The sequence below is a fragment of the Camellia sinensis genome, chromosome 6 (assembly GCF_055761805.1).
Source record: "Camellia sinensis isolate YWXY chromosome 6, ASM5576180v1, whole genome shotgun sequence".
NCBI classification, from domain to species: Eukaryota; Viridiplantae; Streptophyta; class Magnoliopsida; order Ericales; family Theaceae; genus Camellia; species Camellia sinensis.
The window spans coordinates 142,877,997-142,897,471 of NC_138966.1; the positions used below are offsets into that span (position 1 = coordinate 142,877,997).

Below are 19,475 nucleotides of genomic sequence, written 5' to 3' on the forward strand. Positions count from 1 at the left end.
TGGATATCATGGTTAGTAGAGGCCGATCTTCGGATCGGGCGAGAGGGGGTGCTCATAGCTGACCTTCCCCAATCGTACCCAAGTTCCCGAGCCGAGGCAACTTTGGTGATGACGGACACGTGGCCTTTGGCACCGAGTCAGGGTTTCCTAAATTCCCCCAAAATAAAATATTTAGGTGGCGACTCTGTATCTGGCAAAGCAGTCCATGTTTGGCACTTCTTTTCAAAAATCTGTTTCTCAAAACGATTTGCCAGATTTGGACTCTTTGGTTCAGATTAAGACCCGTGACACAAATCGAGTCCGAACTGTTGTGAGGCCCACGGGCGCGTCTACAGAGAGTGGATCCAAAATCTGGAATTTCCAGATTGATCCTCAAGCACAAAACTCAACTTCTAAAGCTTCAAATTCGATTTTTCTAGGCTAATTTTCTGGAAAACACTTAGAAACCCATAATACAACATGTTTCAAAGATCAATTTATGAAATCAAGCCCAAAGGTAAGCCAATTGAACACTAATTTCAAAAAAACTTGAAGAACAATGCAAGAACACAACATGCATGAGTTCTTATGAATCCAAATGCTCCAAAACATGATCAAATGTAAGGTTGAACTCCAAAACATGGTGAATTCTTGAACTACAACCAAAATGTAAACATGCATATAAGAATTTTCATGAAAACAACCTCAAAATTCCATGGTATGGACATGCATACATGAATGGACTCTTAAGTTAACACATTAAGCTAATTCTTGACTCAAATCACTAATCTTTCCATGAACCATGCATGTAACAACTCAAATTCATGTTCAATATGGTGAATTTCCTACCTTAGGTCTTGAATTCCAAGTGTGGGAGTCACTTGGAATTCTAATTTTGCAATCTTCTCCAACTCCTCTAATTTTCCAAGCCAAATTTCTTGTTGAATCAATTTTCTCTTATTCTCCCTTTCTCTCTCGGTTTTGGTCTAAGAAAATGGCTGAAGAGATGATATGTCAAATGTGCATGAGGTGGGGAGGAGTTAGCCTAGAATTGCCCACTCAATGGCATAAATGCAAATAACTCAAGTTGATGCAATTCAACTTTATCAATTCTAATTTAATCATTCCAGATCAAATTTTAATTAAGCCTACCATAAAATCACATAAATCCTAATAAGCATATAACACTAATTAGTTTCTGATTCGGTCATCGATAAGGCCTTCAATTTGCAATTCGAAGTCAAAACATGAACAGATCATCTAATGACAAACAGATAGAAATGCAATTAAGCAACATGCTAATGAAATCAAGCTAGGATTCCATCTCAATCAATCACTTATCATGCTTAAACACAATTTAATGTTAATCAGAGGTGAGGGTTGTCACAATGAAATAGGCAGGAGCATTGGTCAAACCAAAAGGCCTTACAGGAAATTCGTACAATCCATACCGGGTCCAAAAAGCAGTAAGCGGTATACTTTCCTTTGACACACCCATCTAATAGTAACCCGTTCTGAGATCAAACTGAGAGAAAATGGTTGCCCCCTTCAACTGATCAAACAAGTCATCAATTCTAGGTAGTGGATACTTGTTCTTGATAGTCACCTTGTTTAGCTCTTTGTAATCTATGCACATACAGAGAGTGCCATCTTTCTTGGAGACAAAGATCGCGGGTGCTCCCCACAGGGAGTTACTTGAACAAATGAACCCTTTCTGAAGTATCTTTTCCAGCTGCTTTTTCATCTCCACAAGCTCTTTAGGCGTCATTTTGTATGCTGCCTTAGAAATCGGTGCAGTTCCCGGCACTAGGTCAATGTGAAATTCTACTACCTGTCGAGGTAGATGTCCAGGTATCTCCTAAAATATATCCTCAAACTCACGTACCACATCTACTTCACTAATATCCTGTTTAGGGATTTCTACCAAAGCACAGAAAACTCGTCATTACTGACTCTTCTCCATCACTAGAAATGTGGATAAGTCGTGGCATACTAAGAATATCTATATTTATAGTTCTTCCAGCACAATCTAGAGTCACAAAGTGTTTTCGCAGCCAATCCATACCTAACATAATTACAAAACCCTCAAACCTTAAAACAATTAGGTCCGCATACAAGACTCTGCCCGCAAAGTCAATTTCAAAATCGTTACACATCTCATAAAGAGTAATTGCCCCTCCTAAAGGGGTCACAACACGAATACGTCTAGATAAGGAGGTAGTTACAACATGTTCTCTTTCTACAAACTGCCTAGATATGAAAGAATGAGAGGCACTAGTATCAAAATGTACTCTAATGGGTTCTTCAAAAAGATTAAAGATACCTTCCAGCCATCACCTTCAAGTTAAACATACAAAAAGAATTCATTCATAAACTTAGAATAAATTCAACCACCAAACTAAACCACCTAACCCATGTTTCCACAATCCGAGGATCACCTAAACTTTCACAAGTCTAGGGTAACCTAGAGCTCTGATATCAAACTGCCACGCCCTAAAATTTGAACAATTAAATATTAAATTATGACTAAATCCCAATCAATATTCCATCATCCAAATCCTAGGAGTGAAACAAAATCTAAACGTTCACGTCTCCAAAGGGTTTAAGTAAATTTCCATCCTCAAAAGATTACAAGGGATAAAAAAACTAACAAAACGCCAACCAAACCATCCACCATAATTTCATAACTAACCAATACCTCCAACACTAAAGTAACAATAAATAGTCAAAATAAGTTAAATAATGTAAAATTACAAACCATGCCAAATTATCAAAATACTAAGGTCATAAAAAAAATATTAAATATATAAACTAATATCAACCCTAAGCTCAAGAAAACAAAAGAAGTCCAAACGACATGTCCAACAACTATAGTTATTTCTTTTTACCACCGTAGTCCCAACTAATCCTACAAAGGAAGCTCGACTACGCTCAAACAGAACGCACCCGAGATGTCAAGAGACAAAACGGGTTAGTATACAAATATACTGGTATGAGTACAAGATTTAACACCCACGTGTCCACCAAACACAAACAAAAATACATTTAATTCTTGTTACGGGACAAGACAAGTAGTTCCATCAGCACTAAGACGAATAAGTAGTTTCCCGAAATACGGTGGCATTTAGTTTCTTGCCAGTACACAACGAAATATAAATTAAGTATAAAATAAACAAAATAGAAATAAAAATACGGTGGGTCATCCTTGCATAAAAAGTTAGTAAGACTTACCATTTTACAAAAAATAAAGTTAGTATAATTTAATCATAAGTAACTTGCTGAAGAAGTATAAAAAGATATCGTTTCATGCTTAAATAATTCAAATTGACCAAAACTTAAAAAACAAAAGTTGTACAAAGTCAAATTTTAAAAAAGGTTATGCGGACGAATTTAGTAGAAACTGAACAAATTGAGAGAAAAACTTAATAGAAAATCCTAAACAAAATTCAAACGAAAAATCTAGAACTAAAAACGAAAAGAAACTACTGTAAGATGATTTTTTTTCGGAAAAGTTCAAAACACGAAAAGTGTTTAGAATAATGATTTACTTCAATTTACACAAAATCAATAAAAATGAGCTCGTTTCGTGGGTTAAAACAACATCAAAAATCTGCAATACTAAAATAAATAAAAACCATTGAAACAAATATCATCTGATTACAAGTTCTAATCAATCTTTCTAGGAAAAAGTTAAAACACAAAAGTTTTTTAGAATCCCGTATACTTGCCTCTACTCAAATTTCATAATTTATCGAAGTCGTTTACTATTTTTCAAGATGTATAAATCAATACAATTCACACAATAACAATAAACTCATATTTAATTCTTTGTATCTTAACTCTACCACTTCGGCCCTTTACATCTGGCCTACGCATATATCCCATGTGCCTCCCGTATACCTAACACCGCTCTGAAGCCAAACTTGCACGAGGATATCGTTCCGAGTTTGACCCACACTCCCTAGATGGTTAGCATATACATACACACGTAAATCAAAGCACTCGTCTACTCATGAGAACGAGGCAACAATATATATACACAATCTCTCATCCACTCACGAGAACAAACATAATAATGCCAAGCCTAATGCATTCAAATAAATCTCATAATCCTCACATTTTTTTTATATACTCTTTCTCACCAACACTCAAATAAAACAACAATCCTTGGAGTCATGGTAGAGTATAAGGAATTCATCTATGGGTTCTAAGTTTATTTTAATTTCATATATCCATGAGTGTGATTACAACCATAAAATAAATCCATATAAAAATCATAAACCTTTCATACACAACTAATCAAAATAATTAAAATCAATCAATCGTCTAAAAACCCTAAACCTTACATACACAACTAATCAAAATAATTAAAATCAATCAATCATCCAAAAACTCTAAACCTTACACAACTAATCAAAATAATTAAAATCGATCAATCATCTAGATGCAAATACGAAATCAATTCAACATCAAATAAATAAAAATAGATAAATAAAAACAACGAATTAAACATAAATCAAGGGAAGTGGGTTTTGCACTCGCGATTATTTTTCGAAGATCAAAGAATCACTTAAACAATTAATGAAGCCACCAAAATAAAAACCCTAATTTTTTTTTTAATTTTTTTTCTCTTACCTCTTCTTCTCATCTCTTTCTCTCTCCGCTTTTCTGAGTTTGACCAGAGTCTCTCTCTCTCTCTCTCTCTCTCTCTCTCTCTCTCTCTCGCGGCTTGCTGCTGCACCACAAAACCCTCTCTTTTTTTGCTTTGTTTTGTTTTCTTATTATCCCAGTGACTATTCTAACCTAATAACATTATATTATATAAATACCATATATATAGATATAAATATCCTATATAAAATTAATATATATATATATAACACATTTTATATATATATATATAATAAATATATCAATATTCGAATTAATTACATATAATTAACTATCACATTAAATTAATTAAATAACACATTAAATTCTCATGTAATCACATTGTTAATAAAGTCTAAAAATAAAATAAGATAATAATAATAATAATAATAATAATAATAATAATAATAATAATAATAATAAATAAATAAATAAATAAATAAATAAAATAAAGACTTACGAAAAATTAGGATCGCTACACTCCACTTTGCCTGCTACTCCTCATATTCAGCCCACTTTTTGTAGGATCATGTTCTACTATCACGGATTTCCAAGGACTAAGTTTTGACCAAATCTGCCCCCAAGGGCCATGCCTTCTGGACCTGGACTTTTGGCTTGGGCCCCTAGACCTCTGGACCCACATGTTTGTATGTAGACCTCTGGTCCTGGCCCCCTGGTTTCCTCTGGTCCTGGACTTGCATGTCTAGACCTGGACCTTTGGTCCTGGTCCCTGAGTCTTCTAGATCCGTTGTTCTGCTATTTTGGATCTGGACTTATGATCCTCTCCACTTGCTCATTTTTACCTCCAACAAAAAATTATATGCTAATGAAATACAAACACTTACATATTTGTTGGTTCCGTATAATATGAGATCCACAAACAAGTTCCATTTTGTAATTTGTTTTTGTTTCAGTAGCACTTCTGTTTTTTGATAATATAAATAAATAAAACCGATATTGTGTCATTGACTCATAGTTAGTCTTAACAGATAGAATTGGTTAGTAATGGTTTGAGTGTAGAGACTTTTGAAGCATTAACGTTTTAGCTACTTCATGTGCCGGTCATTACACACAACGCTGTTTCCTTTCCTCCAAGCCTCCTTGTTCAAATTTGATTGGCCAATTAATAAAAGTGTTGAAATATATAGGAGAACTTACGTGTAAGTCCTAATAAGTGGACTTATTGTCCAATGAGTCCTATGATAATTAATGACATTTTTCATTAAACACTATTAACAAATGTCATTAATTGTTAATTTTTAGTAACAATATGAAAATTTTGTCACAAAAAACAGTTTAAAAAAATCGTCACAAAAAAGTGTCATTAATTCACAACTTTTAGCGACAATTAAAAAAATTCATCACAGAAAAACGTCACTAATTGTAAGTTTTTGCGACAATTTATGAAAACCATGACAACAAAAAGTCACTAATTGTCAATTTTTAGCGACATATGTAAAAAATTGTCACAAAAAAATATTTTTAGCGACGATTTTACTAAGACTTATTTTCAATAGGACTTTATGAGAATTAAGTCTAACTATTAGGATCTATTGGTAATTTACCCAAATACATATTAGAAATTTCAAACCAAAAATTTTGGCTTTAAATCGGCCGAAAGTGGTCCCTTGAAATTAATTGAGCTATGCAGATACTGGTTCGAGCACTTGATTTCTAAAAAAATCTTGTACCTAACCTTTGGTGTTAGACTATTTGCCTCAGCAGCCTGCTCAACTACAATGTACAATTTTCTACCGAACAGTCGTGGATCATATGTATTCTTGAAATTATATAATTTACTTAGTGTGTATGTATATAATTTACTTCATTTATTTTATTTCTAAACTGAAAAATATACTTGCTAAGTTTTTTTCTTTTTTTTTTTTTTGATAACGGATATCAAGGTTTGAGATGTTTGACTTCCACGAAATTCTAACCTGCAAGTTCTTGAGTAGTATGTCTTTTGGTTACTTTCTCCTTCTACTAAATCAAGTCCCGTGGGGTTCTTACCTAAGTAATATTTATAACATAATGGTTAAATGTTAAGCTATTGCGCCAAATTAATTACAAAATTATTGATAATTAATTTTATAATATATATTTTTATTTAATACATAAGTTTGTTGAGCAGGTTCACAATCATTTTACCAGGATTAGACTCGGGAGATTTGTAAGCACGAAATTTCGGATGGCTCAAGTTTCGGTACACTAATTTTATGGAGTAATTTTTGACTCAAGTGCGACTGACTTGACCCAATGTTTGTCCAACAATGATTTAGATCACTAAAAAATACACTATTAATAGCACTAATGTATTGGGAATGGTAAAAAAGAAAGAAAAAAAAAGAAACAATGCATAGAAAGTGAGCGGGGCCCACTGCCACATCATTAGTGCTCATTCTAGTATTCCATTTCTAGTGTTTCCAAGCATTTTTCATGTTTGTCTACACCCAAACGCCACGTTTGTTTGCCGAGTCATTTGGAAGATGATTAGTGAGAAGACGTCAAAACAAATAAAAAACATTAGTAAGTTCTTTTGACAACAATGTCCGTGCCTGTTTACACTCACGAGACATACAAAATCTGATTTGACATCAAGTGGACCTGTTTATTTACTAATGTTTGTCTACACTCAGACTACAATATCTGATTTTTTTGTGCACTTGATGCACTTGACGTAGACAAACTACAAGAAAGGATTATTGATTAGTGAAAAGATTATTAATATTTTTAGATTATAATATTTTGACATTTGTTAATGTCTTCATACTACAATTTCTTGACATTGTTGTCTTGACATCAAGTGCACGGGCATTGTTGTCTTGACATCACAAAATAAGATTTTTTATTAAATTTAATGTCTTATACTTTCTTTAAATGAAACTTTTCACTAATTATTTATTTAATTGTATATCATTTACTCAACTACTAACCATCACCACACATTTCTTATGTCATTTTCTTACATTAGGACAGTCAACAGGTTAACCCTCACTGTTTCTTTCACTTTTATTTTCTTTTCCAGCTCATATGAAAGACTCAGCTATTAATAACAACAATTAAGTCTTCTTTCATATATACGAAACACCACAAATGATTTAAGAAAAATTATACACACGCAAAAACAATAAAAAAAAATCAGATTTTGTATGTCTCGTGAGTGTAGACAAATTAATTGCAGGCACGGGGATTATGTCTCGGTGTAAATGTTTGTCTACACTCAGATTTTGACATCAAGTGCATCTGTTCCTCGAGAGTGTACACTTGACATAAGGTGCACTTGCCCTCAGACTTCTTTTGAGCGTAGACAAACATTAGTAAGTTCTGTAGATTATTAATGAGAATATAATTAGTGAGGAGGTTGTTATTAGTGATGAGATTGAATAAAAATGTATTTGTTTTGATAATAGTGTGAGAGATGGTTAGTGATAGGATTGTTAAATTATTTTTGTATAAAATAAATAAATAAAAACTATTCCTATATTAAAAAAAACTAAAACAAATATTAAAACAAACAGGTGTACTTAATAAAAAAAATAAAATTAAAAAAATAATTTTTTTATATAAAATAGATTCGATTCAATCACTATTTTTCTAATCTAATCCAAAATCTAACCAAGTTAATTCGAGGGAGATTACTAATCCCCTTACACTGTTAATTCCCCTTCTAAATTATCACCAAACAAAGTGTAAGTAGGACCCATACCCATACTGATCCAATCTGGCCCTTACCCAGCTAAACAAACATGGCCAAAGATACTTTGAGTCTTTTGTTTGGTTTGGGGATCTAAAAAGAGATTTGAAAAGAAAAAAAAAAAAGGTGAGTAAAATTATGTGAAATATAAATATATTAATCATATTTGGTTAGAAAATTTGAAGAGAAGATTTGAAAAGAAAAAAGAAAAAGACAGATAATATTAAGTAAAATATAAATATATTTTATTCACATTTAATTTTATCTATCTTTTCTGTTTCTCTTTTTAATTTTTTTTTTAAATCTCCTAACCAAACACATAACACATAACCGTTTGATCTGGGATCCATTTACATAAATAAGGTTTTATTGCATGCACGGAATATGGTTTTATTAGATTAATTTTAACCAAATCATTAACACAGTTTGTTATTTCATTGATTAAGATTATTTCTATCTTTAAAAAAAAAAAAAAAAATTCTTTGTATCCAAATCCAAATCCAAATGAGTAATGAAGCACTTTAATATTATGTTATAGAAAAAAACTAACTCATACCTTCACATGGTACAAAATAAGTTGAAGATTGATTTGAAAATTTTAAAGACAATGATAGTTTTTATATTTTTTCTTTGATGTCATTTTAGTCTTTATACTTTTAATTAGCTTAATTTTGATACTAACTTTAGATTTTGTGTCAATTTGATTCAATTGATAATACCGTTAGGGCCGTTAGGGTGTGTTTGATTAGACAAACTGGATAAAGAGGGATTAGAATACATTGGACTTGAATCTTGTGACTGTGAATCCTCCAGATTATTTAGTTGAATTAGATGTGTATCCCGTATTTGTTTTTTTATGGGATTAGATGTCTGGAAATGACTATTTTTAATGAATTTAATATTTGGTTGGACGGATTGAATAGGATAAATAACCAAAAGATGATTTTACCCTTTTTCAATTGTATACTAAGTAATAGTAATATTAAACATATCTTTAATATTTTAATTATTTTTAGCTAGATTAAATAAAATTTTATTATATTTTATTTTTTACACGATTAAATAAATTTATTTTTTAAAAATTAAATAAATAAAATATCAATAAAAATATATGTTATTTTTTAAATTAGAATAAACTTATTTTTAAAAATAATAATAATTAAACAATGAAATTAAATAAAAACATCTGTTAAAATTTAAATAATGAAATTAAATAAAATATAAACAAAATTTTAAAATAAAATATCTATTAAAAATTATTTTAAAAAATTAAATAAATAAAACATCAATAAAAAGTTAGACAAAATTATTTTATTTTTACATTGAGACATTTAAATTTTATTGAATTTTATTAAATATAATACATAATTAAATAGTAGAGGGTCAAAATAGACATTTCACATTCTAATCCCAACAGTAAATAGTCCAATGAAAATTGTCTCATACCCCCCTAGGATAGTATAATCCCCCATATGGGAGATAAAGAGTCCGGCTAGACTCCATGTCTGACAAACAAAAAAAAAAAAACAAGCACCGGATAAAAAGCTTCCCCCTGATTACAATCCCAACAGTGGATAGTCCCCCCCCTATCCCCCCAATCAAACACACCCCTAGTGTTTTTAATGAAAAATTATCGCTGAATTGGTTGAAATTAATTCACTGAATTAAACAAATTTATAATTTTGCCTTGAAAAATATAACATATGTCACTTACGTATATATTTTTTTATTGAAAAATGCAAATAATTGTAAGTGATTAGACTAAATTGAGGCAAAATCATAAATTTAGGTTCAAAATCTAAACAATTGAAATTATGGGAACCAAAATAACATAAAGACCAAAATATAAGGACTATTAGCGAATTTGTCCAAATTTTAACTATTCAAATTTGATTTAAAAATTTTAAAGAACTCCAAAATTAGTTCAAGATTGATTTATTTACTTAATGAGGTGAGTTTAAACAAATTTTTAATTAACCAAATACAAATCACACTCGAACTATTTGATTTATTTATCCCAGCTAACCACATAGATCATATTGGCCTCGTTTCGAAAGTTGACTATTTTAATAGGCTATTTTGGTTTGAGAACGAATCATTTTGCCCCCCCCAAAACTATCATGCGTTTTTCACGTTGACCCCCATACTTCGGTTTATTTCAATTTAGTACCTGAACTTTTCACAAATTGATCAATTAGACCATTGCCGTCACCTTTTGTCTATAATTAGACGGAATGTGTTGACGTGGTATTCAAGATTTCATTTTATCCCCCCAAACTGTATCTTAAAAATCAATTTATCCCCCAGTTTAAAAATCAATTTGCCCCCAAAACTATACTTTAAAAATCAATTTGCCCCCCATATCAACACATTCCGTCCAATTGTGGACGGAAGGTGACAGCAAGGGTCTAATTGATCAATTTGTGAAAAGTTCAGGTACTGTAGCACCTGTATCCTTCAAAGCTTTTGGGGAAGTGTATTCGAATCCTTTATTTTTATTTTGGAAATCTTTGGTGTTGTTGTATGTTGGTTTTGGAGGAGTATAATCCGATTTAAACTTGTTGGGTTTGGTTGGTCGCACTTGTTTTTGTCAAAGGTTTCTTGGAGACTTAGAAATTCTATTCTAGGTTTAACACCAGCCTTCCTAAGAGTCTACCTTTACCTGTTGGTGAAGTTCCTGAAAGTGTTGCTGGAAAAATGATAGACACCAGTCTAGGAAGGGTCAACCCTCTTATATTGCAGAATCTGTGTGTTAGTTGCTGAAAAATAGGGTCGACCCTATCTTGTCTAAGGATCGACTCCCTTGCTTATTGCCAGATTGTCTTTTCTACCTAAAGGGTTGACCCCTGTGCCCGAAGGGTCGACCCCTGCGTGTTTTTTTTCAGATTTTTAGAGTTCGAATGGGCCCTACCTATGGGGGTTTTTGGACCTATTATTTTATTTGACCTTAGGACTATTTGCTACTACTATAAATAGGCCCAAACCACTTTTCTCTCTTTTTCCCTCCAAACCGTGAGTCCTTCTCTCTCTTTCCAAAACTCAAACTTTTTTCACTTAAATCTCTAGATCTACTCACCTAGAGTGATCTTTTCACCTTACTCCTTTGAGATTAAGTGTAGAGCTTGTCAAGGGCTTTGTTTTGATCGGGGCAAAACATGGTTTCGTCGCTGTCAACTTTTGAGCTTTTCCCTCTTCTCTCTCATCTAAGCTTGAGATAGGGATCTTTTCTACACTTCTATATGATATTTAACTTAGTTATTTGTACCTTGTGTAACAATGATATGATTTGGGGGTGTTTGAGGCAAATCTAGAGTTTGGGCATAAAATGGAAATTGGGGATTTTGGGTGAAGGTGAAATAAATGCTTGAGGGGTTTGAAGATGATGTGGTATTGTGTATGATTTGATGATTTGGGCACTTGGCTAATATTTGGGGGAAAATGGGGATTTGCCATAATTGAATCAAATTATTATTTTGCATCAATAATGAAAATTGACATTAAAAATGTGAAATTGAAAAGGTATTAATATAAATGGTGGGATTGGTTATGTGTTATTCCATTCTTTGGTGGTTTCGAATAAACTATATGTTATGAGATTTTATAGCTGCTTAGAAATAATTGTATTGGGCTATCGATGGAAAATAGCTATGATTGTTGTAGAAATTACATGTGGATTAAGTGAATTGAAACTAATCACTTGTGCTTGTCATTGAATATGACTATATTTATATACATTGTATATGTATGGTTATTTGGGAATGGAAAAAGAATGTACTCCATTATTTGAATTTATGATTAAATACATTGCATATGTATGAATGATTGTTTGGGAGGAGAAAGGGGATAGACTCCATTATAATTAAGTTGACCGGAATGTCCTGGGTGAAAGTCCCGAAATTATACATGGGTGCCTAGCCCGTAGACAAAATATCCGTAAAATGGCAATTGTAGTGCTTGTATAGCCTACGTTTACATGAGTCCCGTTTGACGACTGCCCGCAGACGAAATATCCGTGAAAGAATACATAGGTCCCGTTTGGCGGCTGCCCTTGGACAAAATATCTGTGAAAGAAAAGTTTGAAGTACTTATGTGTTGATAATGTGATTCTAGAACTAACGAGTTATAATCTCATTTGGGTTGGTAAGAAATGATGAAATTGGCTTATGTAATTAAATGAAATGAAGGGAAATGGCTTAATTATGGAGTTTGGTAATTTAAGACTACACATAATGTGGATGCATTTATCTTTGACGTTGTATATGCATAGTGTACTCATACATTTGCTAAATTTCATATACTGTGTTAGATGGTTTCTACTGGGCTGTGGCTCACCCTACTTGGGAATAACATTTTCAGGTAATGATGGCATGCCTCCACCAAGGCAATAGCGTTGGAGAAACTTTTGGAAGCAAGGGCTTCTCATTTTGATTATATGTTTTTGTAAAGCCAAGGGTTTAAGATGTAATGAGCGAAACTCACTTTTGATTGTAACCAAGATATGTCTTGGAAAGATGTAAGTTCGTAAGGCATTTAATTTGTTGTTATACATTTGCATTACATGTTGTAGATTCATAATGAACGTTTATGAATGTATAATGCATGTAATCCCTTTTGTAATATGAATTCTGTTATGAGAAAGTGTATCAATTGTGTTATATTCATTTCTCTTATGAGTTGAATTATTTGTATTATTTTGAAGGCGTTACAGGTACTAAATTGAAATAAATCGAAGTATGGGGGTCAACGTGAAAAACGTGTGATAGTTTGGGGAGAAAATGATATTTCCTCTTTTAGTTTTTAGTTATTCTAGTAAGCTAAAATATTTATGTTTAGGAAAAATGATGAATTCTTTTATAGTTGGATATGATATTTGTGAAAGAAAAAATAAAATAATTATGATTTTAATGTGATATTTATATTATTAATTATTTTAATCTATTTTATCTTTTTATAAATTTTAGTAAAAAAAAACTAATTTTTAACTTTTCATACCCTCAAAAATCATCAGTCCATTTTAGGACGCACAAGTCACGATCAAGACTGACACCAAAGTCCACACGCTTTTTAGACGATCAAAAATGTTATAAATCTTAAATAATCTATTAAATTTTTTAAATGAGTGTGAAACTCACACAAATCTATATATGTATAGGTCTCACACTCATATAAGAGGTTTGATAAAAAAATTTAATAAATTATTTGAAATCCTTAACCTCACTCTTAGACAATTGCATGCAAAGCTTCAAGTTTTAACCGTTTTGAGGAAGGGTTATTTTGGGGTGGAGGTTAAAAATTAAATTTTTAATTTTTTTTAATATTTTTTTAAAAAAATGTATGAAAAAATAAAGGGAAGATATGATCAAAAGAGATTATAAGACGAAAAGTAACTTTTAATCTCTTTGCTAAAAAAGACATAAAAAATTAAGAAAAATGTTAAAGACCTAAAAAAATTATTAAAATTTTTTTATCAAACACTTGTAGTTTCCTAGCATTGCTCAGAAATTAATTACACAATTTGATATAATTCTAAATAATTGCAATCTAAACTTTAACACATGTTCTATAAAAAAACATAACTCACTTTCTCACATGAATGTAAGATTTATAAAAAAAAATAAAATTCATAAAAAGATAAGACTAACCTTAATTATATGAGACAATTATGTCTGATTTTGTTATCATTTTACTTTTACCTGGACTTTTTCTAGATTTAATTTAAAAACATTTACTGTACTGATAGAAATGTTGATTTTTCCACTCATTATCCATTCTGGGGAGGATCTCTCCAGTTCAAAATTGAGATTGGAAGACGTCATTTGGGCCCATGAGTTTCATCATGAGTCCTGTTTCGATGATATGAACGACTTATTTTGTCAAACACTTTATATATTTTATTTATAAAAAATAAAAAAAAAGTTGATCGATCTATTAATCGTAGCATATTCAATTTATCATGTTTGTCACAAAAAAAAAAAAAAAGACAATTGTGTTTTAAAAATAAACCATCCCTTTTTTTTTTTTACAAACGCGATAAATTGAACAATCTACAATTATCAGATCAACCTAATTTTTTTTTATAGATGAAATACATAAAAATGCCTTACAAAATGAACAGTCCCTACTATTAAAACGGGACCCATGATGGAACACGGGTCCAAACAGCACCCTCGAATCCAGATTTTGGATTGGAGATGATCCTCCTCCTCATCATTATACAATAATAAATGGGAGAATTACTTAACAATCTGATAGAAAAAAAAAATTACAAAAACATTAGGGGTGCAAATGATTATGTGATGAAGTGCAAATAAAAAACTATGCGGGTGCAAGTCCATGTTTGGGTGTTTTTTTTTTTTTTTTTTAGGTCTATTCAACTAGTAAGTAATTCTCCCATAATAAATTGAATAAAACTATACGCACTAAATGGTACACCAATTAATGTACTAACGAATGTTGTAGCATAATTTTATTAGTTTTGAATCTTTATAATTTGTGCAATTAATGAGATTTATAATTTTAAAATTACAATGCTATAACATGTACGCTAATTAATATAGTAAATTTCAACCCAGAGTCTACACTCTCTTCCATCCACACACTTTTCTTCCAAAATGTTATCCCTCAATAATATCAAAACCACCTTATTGACAATCATTCTGGCAGGAATTCTTAGCGGTATCATACCAAAAATCGTAGTGGGTCAGAATTGTGGTTGTAGTGAAGGACTATGTTGCAGCAAGTTCGGGTACTGTGGCACTGGCGATGACTACTGTGGTTCAGGGTGCCAATCAGGCCCTTGTGCAACGCTGCCTTTTTTTTTCTCTTTGATCTGCTTCCCCAATGCCTTGGACCCTGGTATAGTTGTGACGCAGGCATTTTTCGATGGGATAATCAATCAAGCTCCTGCTGGATGTGTAGGGAAAAGCTTCTTCGCCCGCTCTGCATTTCTTAATGCCCTTGGCTCCTACCCTTCGTTTGGCACCACTGGAACTGCTGATGATTCTAAGCGCGAAATTGCTGCTTTCTTCGCACATGCCACGCATGAGACTGGACGTAAGATTTCAACTTCACTTTCCTTCCAATCCACACGTAAATTGCTAAAATCAACCAATTTGAAATATTTTATATACTAGAAAAATTTGCACAACTTAGCAAATGTGAAAGGAGTTCTACCGGTCAAGTCAATATAATGCTTTCTTTAAAATGACAAAGAGGAATCGATGGTCAACATGATTTATCGTTTTATTCTATTCCTGTTATTCATTGACCGGGGATTTTGTCCTTGTGGATGTATTTAGTTGGCACCCTTTCCGATTCAGGAACTTGTTCTGGGGCATCTATGATTTTGTCTTTTCATCCAATCCTTCCTCGTATGGGCCTAACATAGTTGTAAATAAATATCACACAATCAAAAAAAGTTCTATTTTATCAACATATCTCTAACAACAAAACTTCCTGATTTGGCAGTTTTTTGCAATATTGAAGAGATAGATGGTGCCTCTAAGACCTACTGTGATCAATCAAATACTCAGTACCCATGTAAACCAAACAAGAATTACTATGGCAGAGGTCCTCTTCAACTGTCATGGAACTACAACTATGGGCCTGCTGGGGAAAGTATTGGGTTCGACGGACTAAACAATCCGGAAACTGTGGCAACAGATTCAGTGGTGTCGTTCAAGACCGCCTTGTGGTTTTGGATGAACAACATTCACAATGTCTTAAATTCTGGATTCGGTGCAACAATCCAAGCCATCAACAGTGGCGAATGCAATGGTAATAGACCGGATGCAGTCAATGCTCGTGTCAAGTACTACACTGACTATTGCAACCAACTTGGGGTTGCGCCTGGTAATAATCTCCAATGCTAGGACACTAAAAAATTTAGCCGACATGGAAGCTAGCTCTTCAGTACCTTGTAATAAATTTGACATACATGGAAGAAAATAAATATTACTATTAGTTTTGCAGTAATACTACTCCAATGAATAAAAAGTGCTCTAGCTAGGTACATGCTTGATCATGATATGGAGGGAATTACTAGTAAAGATTCAAATGTATTGTTCAGTTGCTGCTAAACAAGCTCGGTTTTTTCAACAATTAATTAATAAATTTTGCTTTCATATCGTTGTTCAAAGTACTTTTTTTTTCGGCAAAAAAAAAAATTGTTATTATCAGTCTTTTTTATCGACAGAGAAGGAATATATTTTGGTAGTAACGATAAAAATTACAATCAATATAAAAGAAAGTATAAAGAAGATCCAGACAGGAGCAACAAGAAAAACAAAAAACAAAAAAAAAAATGCAGAAAAAACCAGTAGACCAGTAGTTAACAAGGTGCCAACTACTAAATCCCCCAACAGAGAACTACCAAAAACACCCTGTTCTGAAACTCATGCTCCATTTGTGTCGGCAGAAAACACTTTCTGGAAAATGTTTTCCACATTTTCTGATGTTTGATACAATGTAAAAGTCAATAAAAAACTTGTCAGTAAAAAAACTTCAACACAAAAAGAATAGAGATTTTTCCAAATACAAGAAATAATGGACTTGTTATGATCAAAGTCATACAGAGAGATGCTCTGCATTCAAATAGAGCAATTTGACAGAGAAAACCCACTGCAGTCTCATTTTGGTTCATAGATTTGGGGAGAGGTTTGAAAAAGAAAAAGAAAAGGAAAAAAAAGTAAGTGAAATATGAATGAAATATAACTACATTTCACTTACATTTCACACCCCTTTTCTCTTTGTTTTCCCAAATTACTCCCCAAATCCATAAACCAAATACAACTTAAGTATCCATTTTTATTAGCAATCATCAGCCTTTCATTCCTTCAATATTATTGGCAAATCAACAAACAGATCTTCCGCCTAGATTAAAAGAAAAAGGCCTCTTCTAAACTCAACATCCAATCAAAAGAACTGCCAGAGAAATCATATATCCATATTTTAAGGTTAACAGATTCAGGAGTCCAGTATTGAAAAGGATATCCATATATTTTTTTATCAAGACGGGTCGTCACAATTATCATTTTAGACCCAAATCGCCACCACCATTTGGCTAGTAAAACCATATTTTTAAAGATCAAATTGTTGATACCTAAACCACTCAGTGTTTTAGCCTTAGAAACTGCAGCCCATTTGATTAAAACTTGTGAAAAATAAAAACAAAAAATTTGCATGGTACTAGACATGATGTTTAGAAAACAAATATAAAGAAACATGGTTTGTGAGTTGCCAGAGGTGGATGGGTGGCGGGGGAGAGAGGAGAGAGTGATAATGTTTTGAAAACATGAGAAACAATTTTTTTTCCTTTCCAAAATTTTGGAAATGAATTCCACTTTTTTCAAAAATAAAAACAATATATCAAACAAGTTTTTATTTATACATTCCCCCCACCCCAAAAAATAAATAAAAATAAATAAATAAATAAAAGTTCTTCTATATGCACAGATAGAATAGAAATTAGACACTGCACACAACCTTCTTATCTGGGTCTAGAGCCCACCTCATGTGAGAAGATTATGTTGAATTCCATGATAATAAAAGTGTTATCAAATGATATGCCTAAAAAGTAAGGCTGCGTTTGGTTATGTGTTGCAATCATGATTCCAACACAAAATTTTCGAAACAGTTTTCAAAATTTATAACCAAATACACAACTCAAAATTCATCAAAACTCAATTCAAAAATTCATTTCAAAACTCATAATCAAACACACAATTCAAAACTCTTTTCAAAACTCAAAACCAAACTTTTTTCAAAACTCTACTTTTAAAAAATATTTTTTTATTTTGTTTTTTAAAATTATTTTTGGAATCATAATTTGAGTGTGAAGTCGTGTTCTGAGTTATGAGTTTGGAATTCAGTTTTGAAAAGATAAAATTTGTTTGGTTGAGTTTTAAGTTATCTTTTAAAAAAATTTGGATTCATTTTTTTTTTTAATATTTAAAAATTTTCTTAATTTTATTTTTTTAGGATAAATATTTTATATTTTAAATATTTATTTATCTAATTATGTATTTTAATGTGCACTATGTTTCATATATTTTTGTACTGTATTTTTTTTAAATATTAAAAAATTGAAAAAAAATTTATTTTTTATTTTAAATATATAATTTTTATTTTAAATATTTTTTATTTTTTATTTTAAATATTTTTTATTTTTTATTTTATAAAATATTTTTAAATTTTGAATTTTTTGTTATGTGTTTTGTTATGATTTGAGTATAGAGTTTTGAAAGTGTAGGACAATCTTCACTATATTTAAATTAATTAAATTCTGTTGTGTACTAAACAACAACCAGAATATAAAGAAATAAAGGAAATGAGAGAATTTGTTTGATTACAAAAATCAAACTCGAAATAAAAATAAAAATAAATAAAAACAGATTTTATTTTGTTTCAAAAACAAAATTAAAATCTGATTTAAATAAATAATAAAACACTGAAAATAAATTAAAAAACTTACTTGATTTAATTTCTTCGAATTATAATCTGATCAAGTCCAGTGTTTGACACTGTGTCCTTAAGACAGATTCGTCCTCTCCATGGTGCTTTCAGAAATTGGACGTTTATCTCCCAGGATGAAATGATCTACTGCAAACAATAGCCGCACTACAAATTGTTTGCCTTACAAACACACTAAGTGTTTACACTCTTTCTTTCAGAAAATAAATACAGCAAAATGCAGAGATTTTTATCAGATGATGGAGTACGAAAATTCGAGTAAAATCCAAATGGGAGGCTAGTCTATTTATAGATGTAAAGGTGGCTATTGGTTTTGAATTGAACAGGTATGAAACCTGTTGGTTTTGAATTCAAACAGATTTGAATCTGTTGGGTTATATTTCAAACAGATAACAAAACGGGAAGGGCCCTGTTTGGGTTCCCTATTTGGATGTACAGTAAAACCAAACTAGTTTAATTTTGAATTATGGATTTTATTTTACCAAAAAATAAAATTAAATTCAAATATTTTTTGCCCAAAAAGATTAGTATTGGGCCGAACAAGCCCAACCCAACCTCACACCACGCACCCGCGCCCAAGCCCAGGCCCAGCCCAACCTGCCCGACCGGACGGACGGCGGCAGCGGCGCACGCGTGTGTGGTGATTTTTGGGTCCAATGGATCTAGCCCATTTTGCCCATAA

At 31.7% G+C, this 19,475-nt stretch overlaps 1 protein-coding gene across 1 annotated transcript; it reads left to right on the forward strand.

Annotated features, from left to right (window-relative positions):
• Positions 1–14,878: 14,878 nt before the first annotated feature.
• LOC114281380 (endochitinase EP3) lies at positions 14,879–16,444 on the forward strand. Its single transcript, XM_082874959.1, has 2 exons — positions 14,879–15,376; positions 15,791–16,444. The coding sequence occupies exons 1-2, from the start codon at positions 14,935–14,937 to the stop codon at positions 16,192–16,194; spliced, it is 846 nt and encodes a 281-aa protein (XP_082731085.1). The 5' UTR covers positions 14,879–14,934; the 3' UTR covers positions 16,195–16,444.
• Positions 16,445–19,475: the final 3,031 nt, after the last annotated feature.

Excerpts from the sequence above, each read along its gene's own strand:
- LOC114281380 (XM_082874959.1), top strand. The coding sequence starts at position 14,935 with ATGTTATCCCTCAATAATATCAAAACCACCTTATTGACAATCATTCTG. Across the intron at positions 15,377-15,790 it reads TGCCACGCATGAGACTGGAC|TTTTTTGCAATATTGAAGAG; the intron begins GTAAGATTTCAA and ends CTGATTTGGCAG.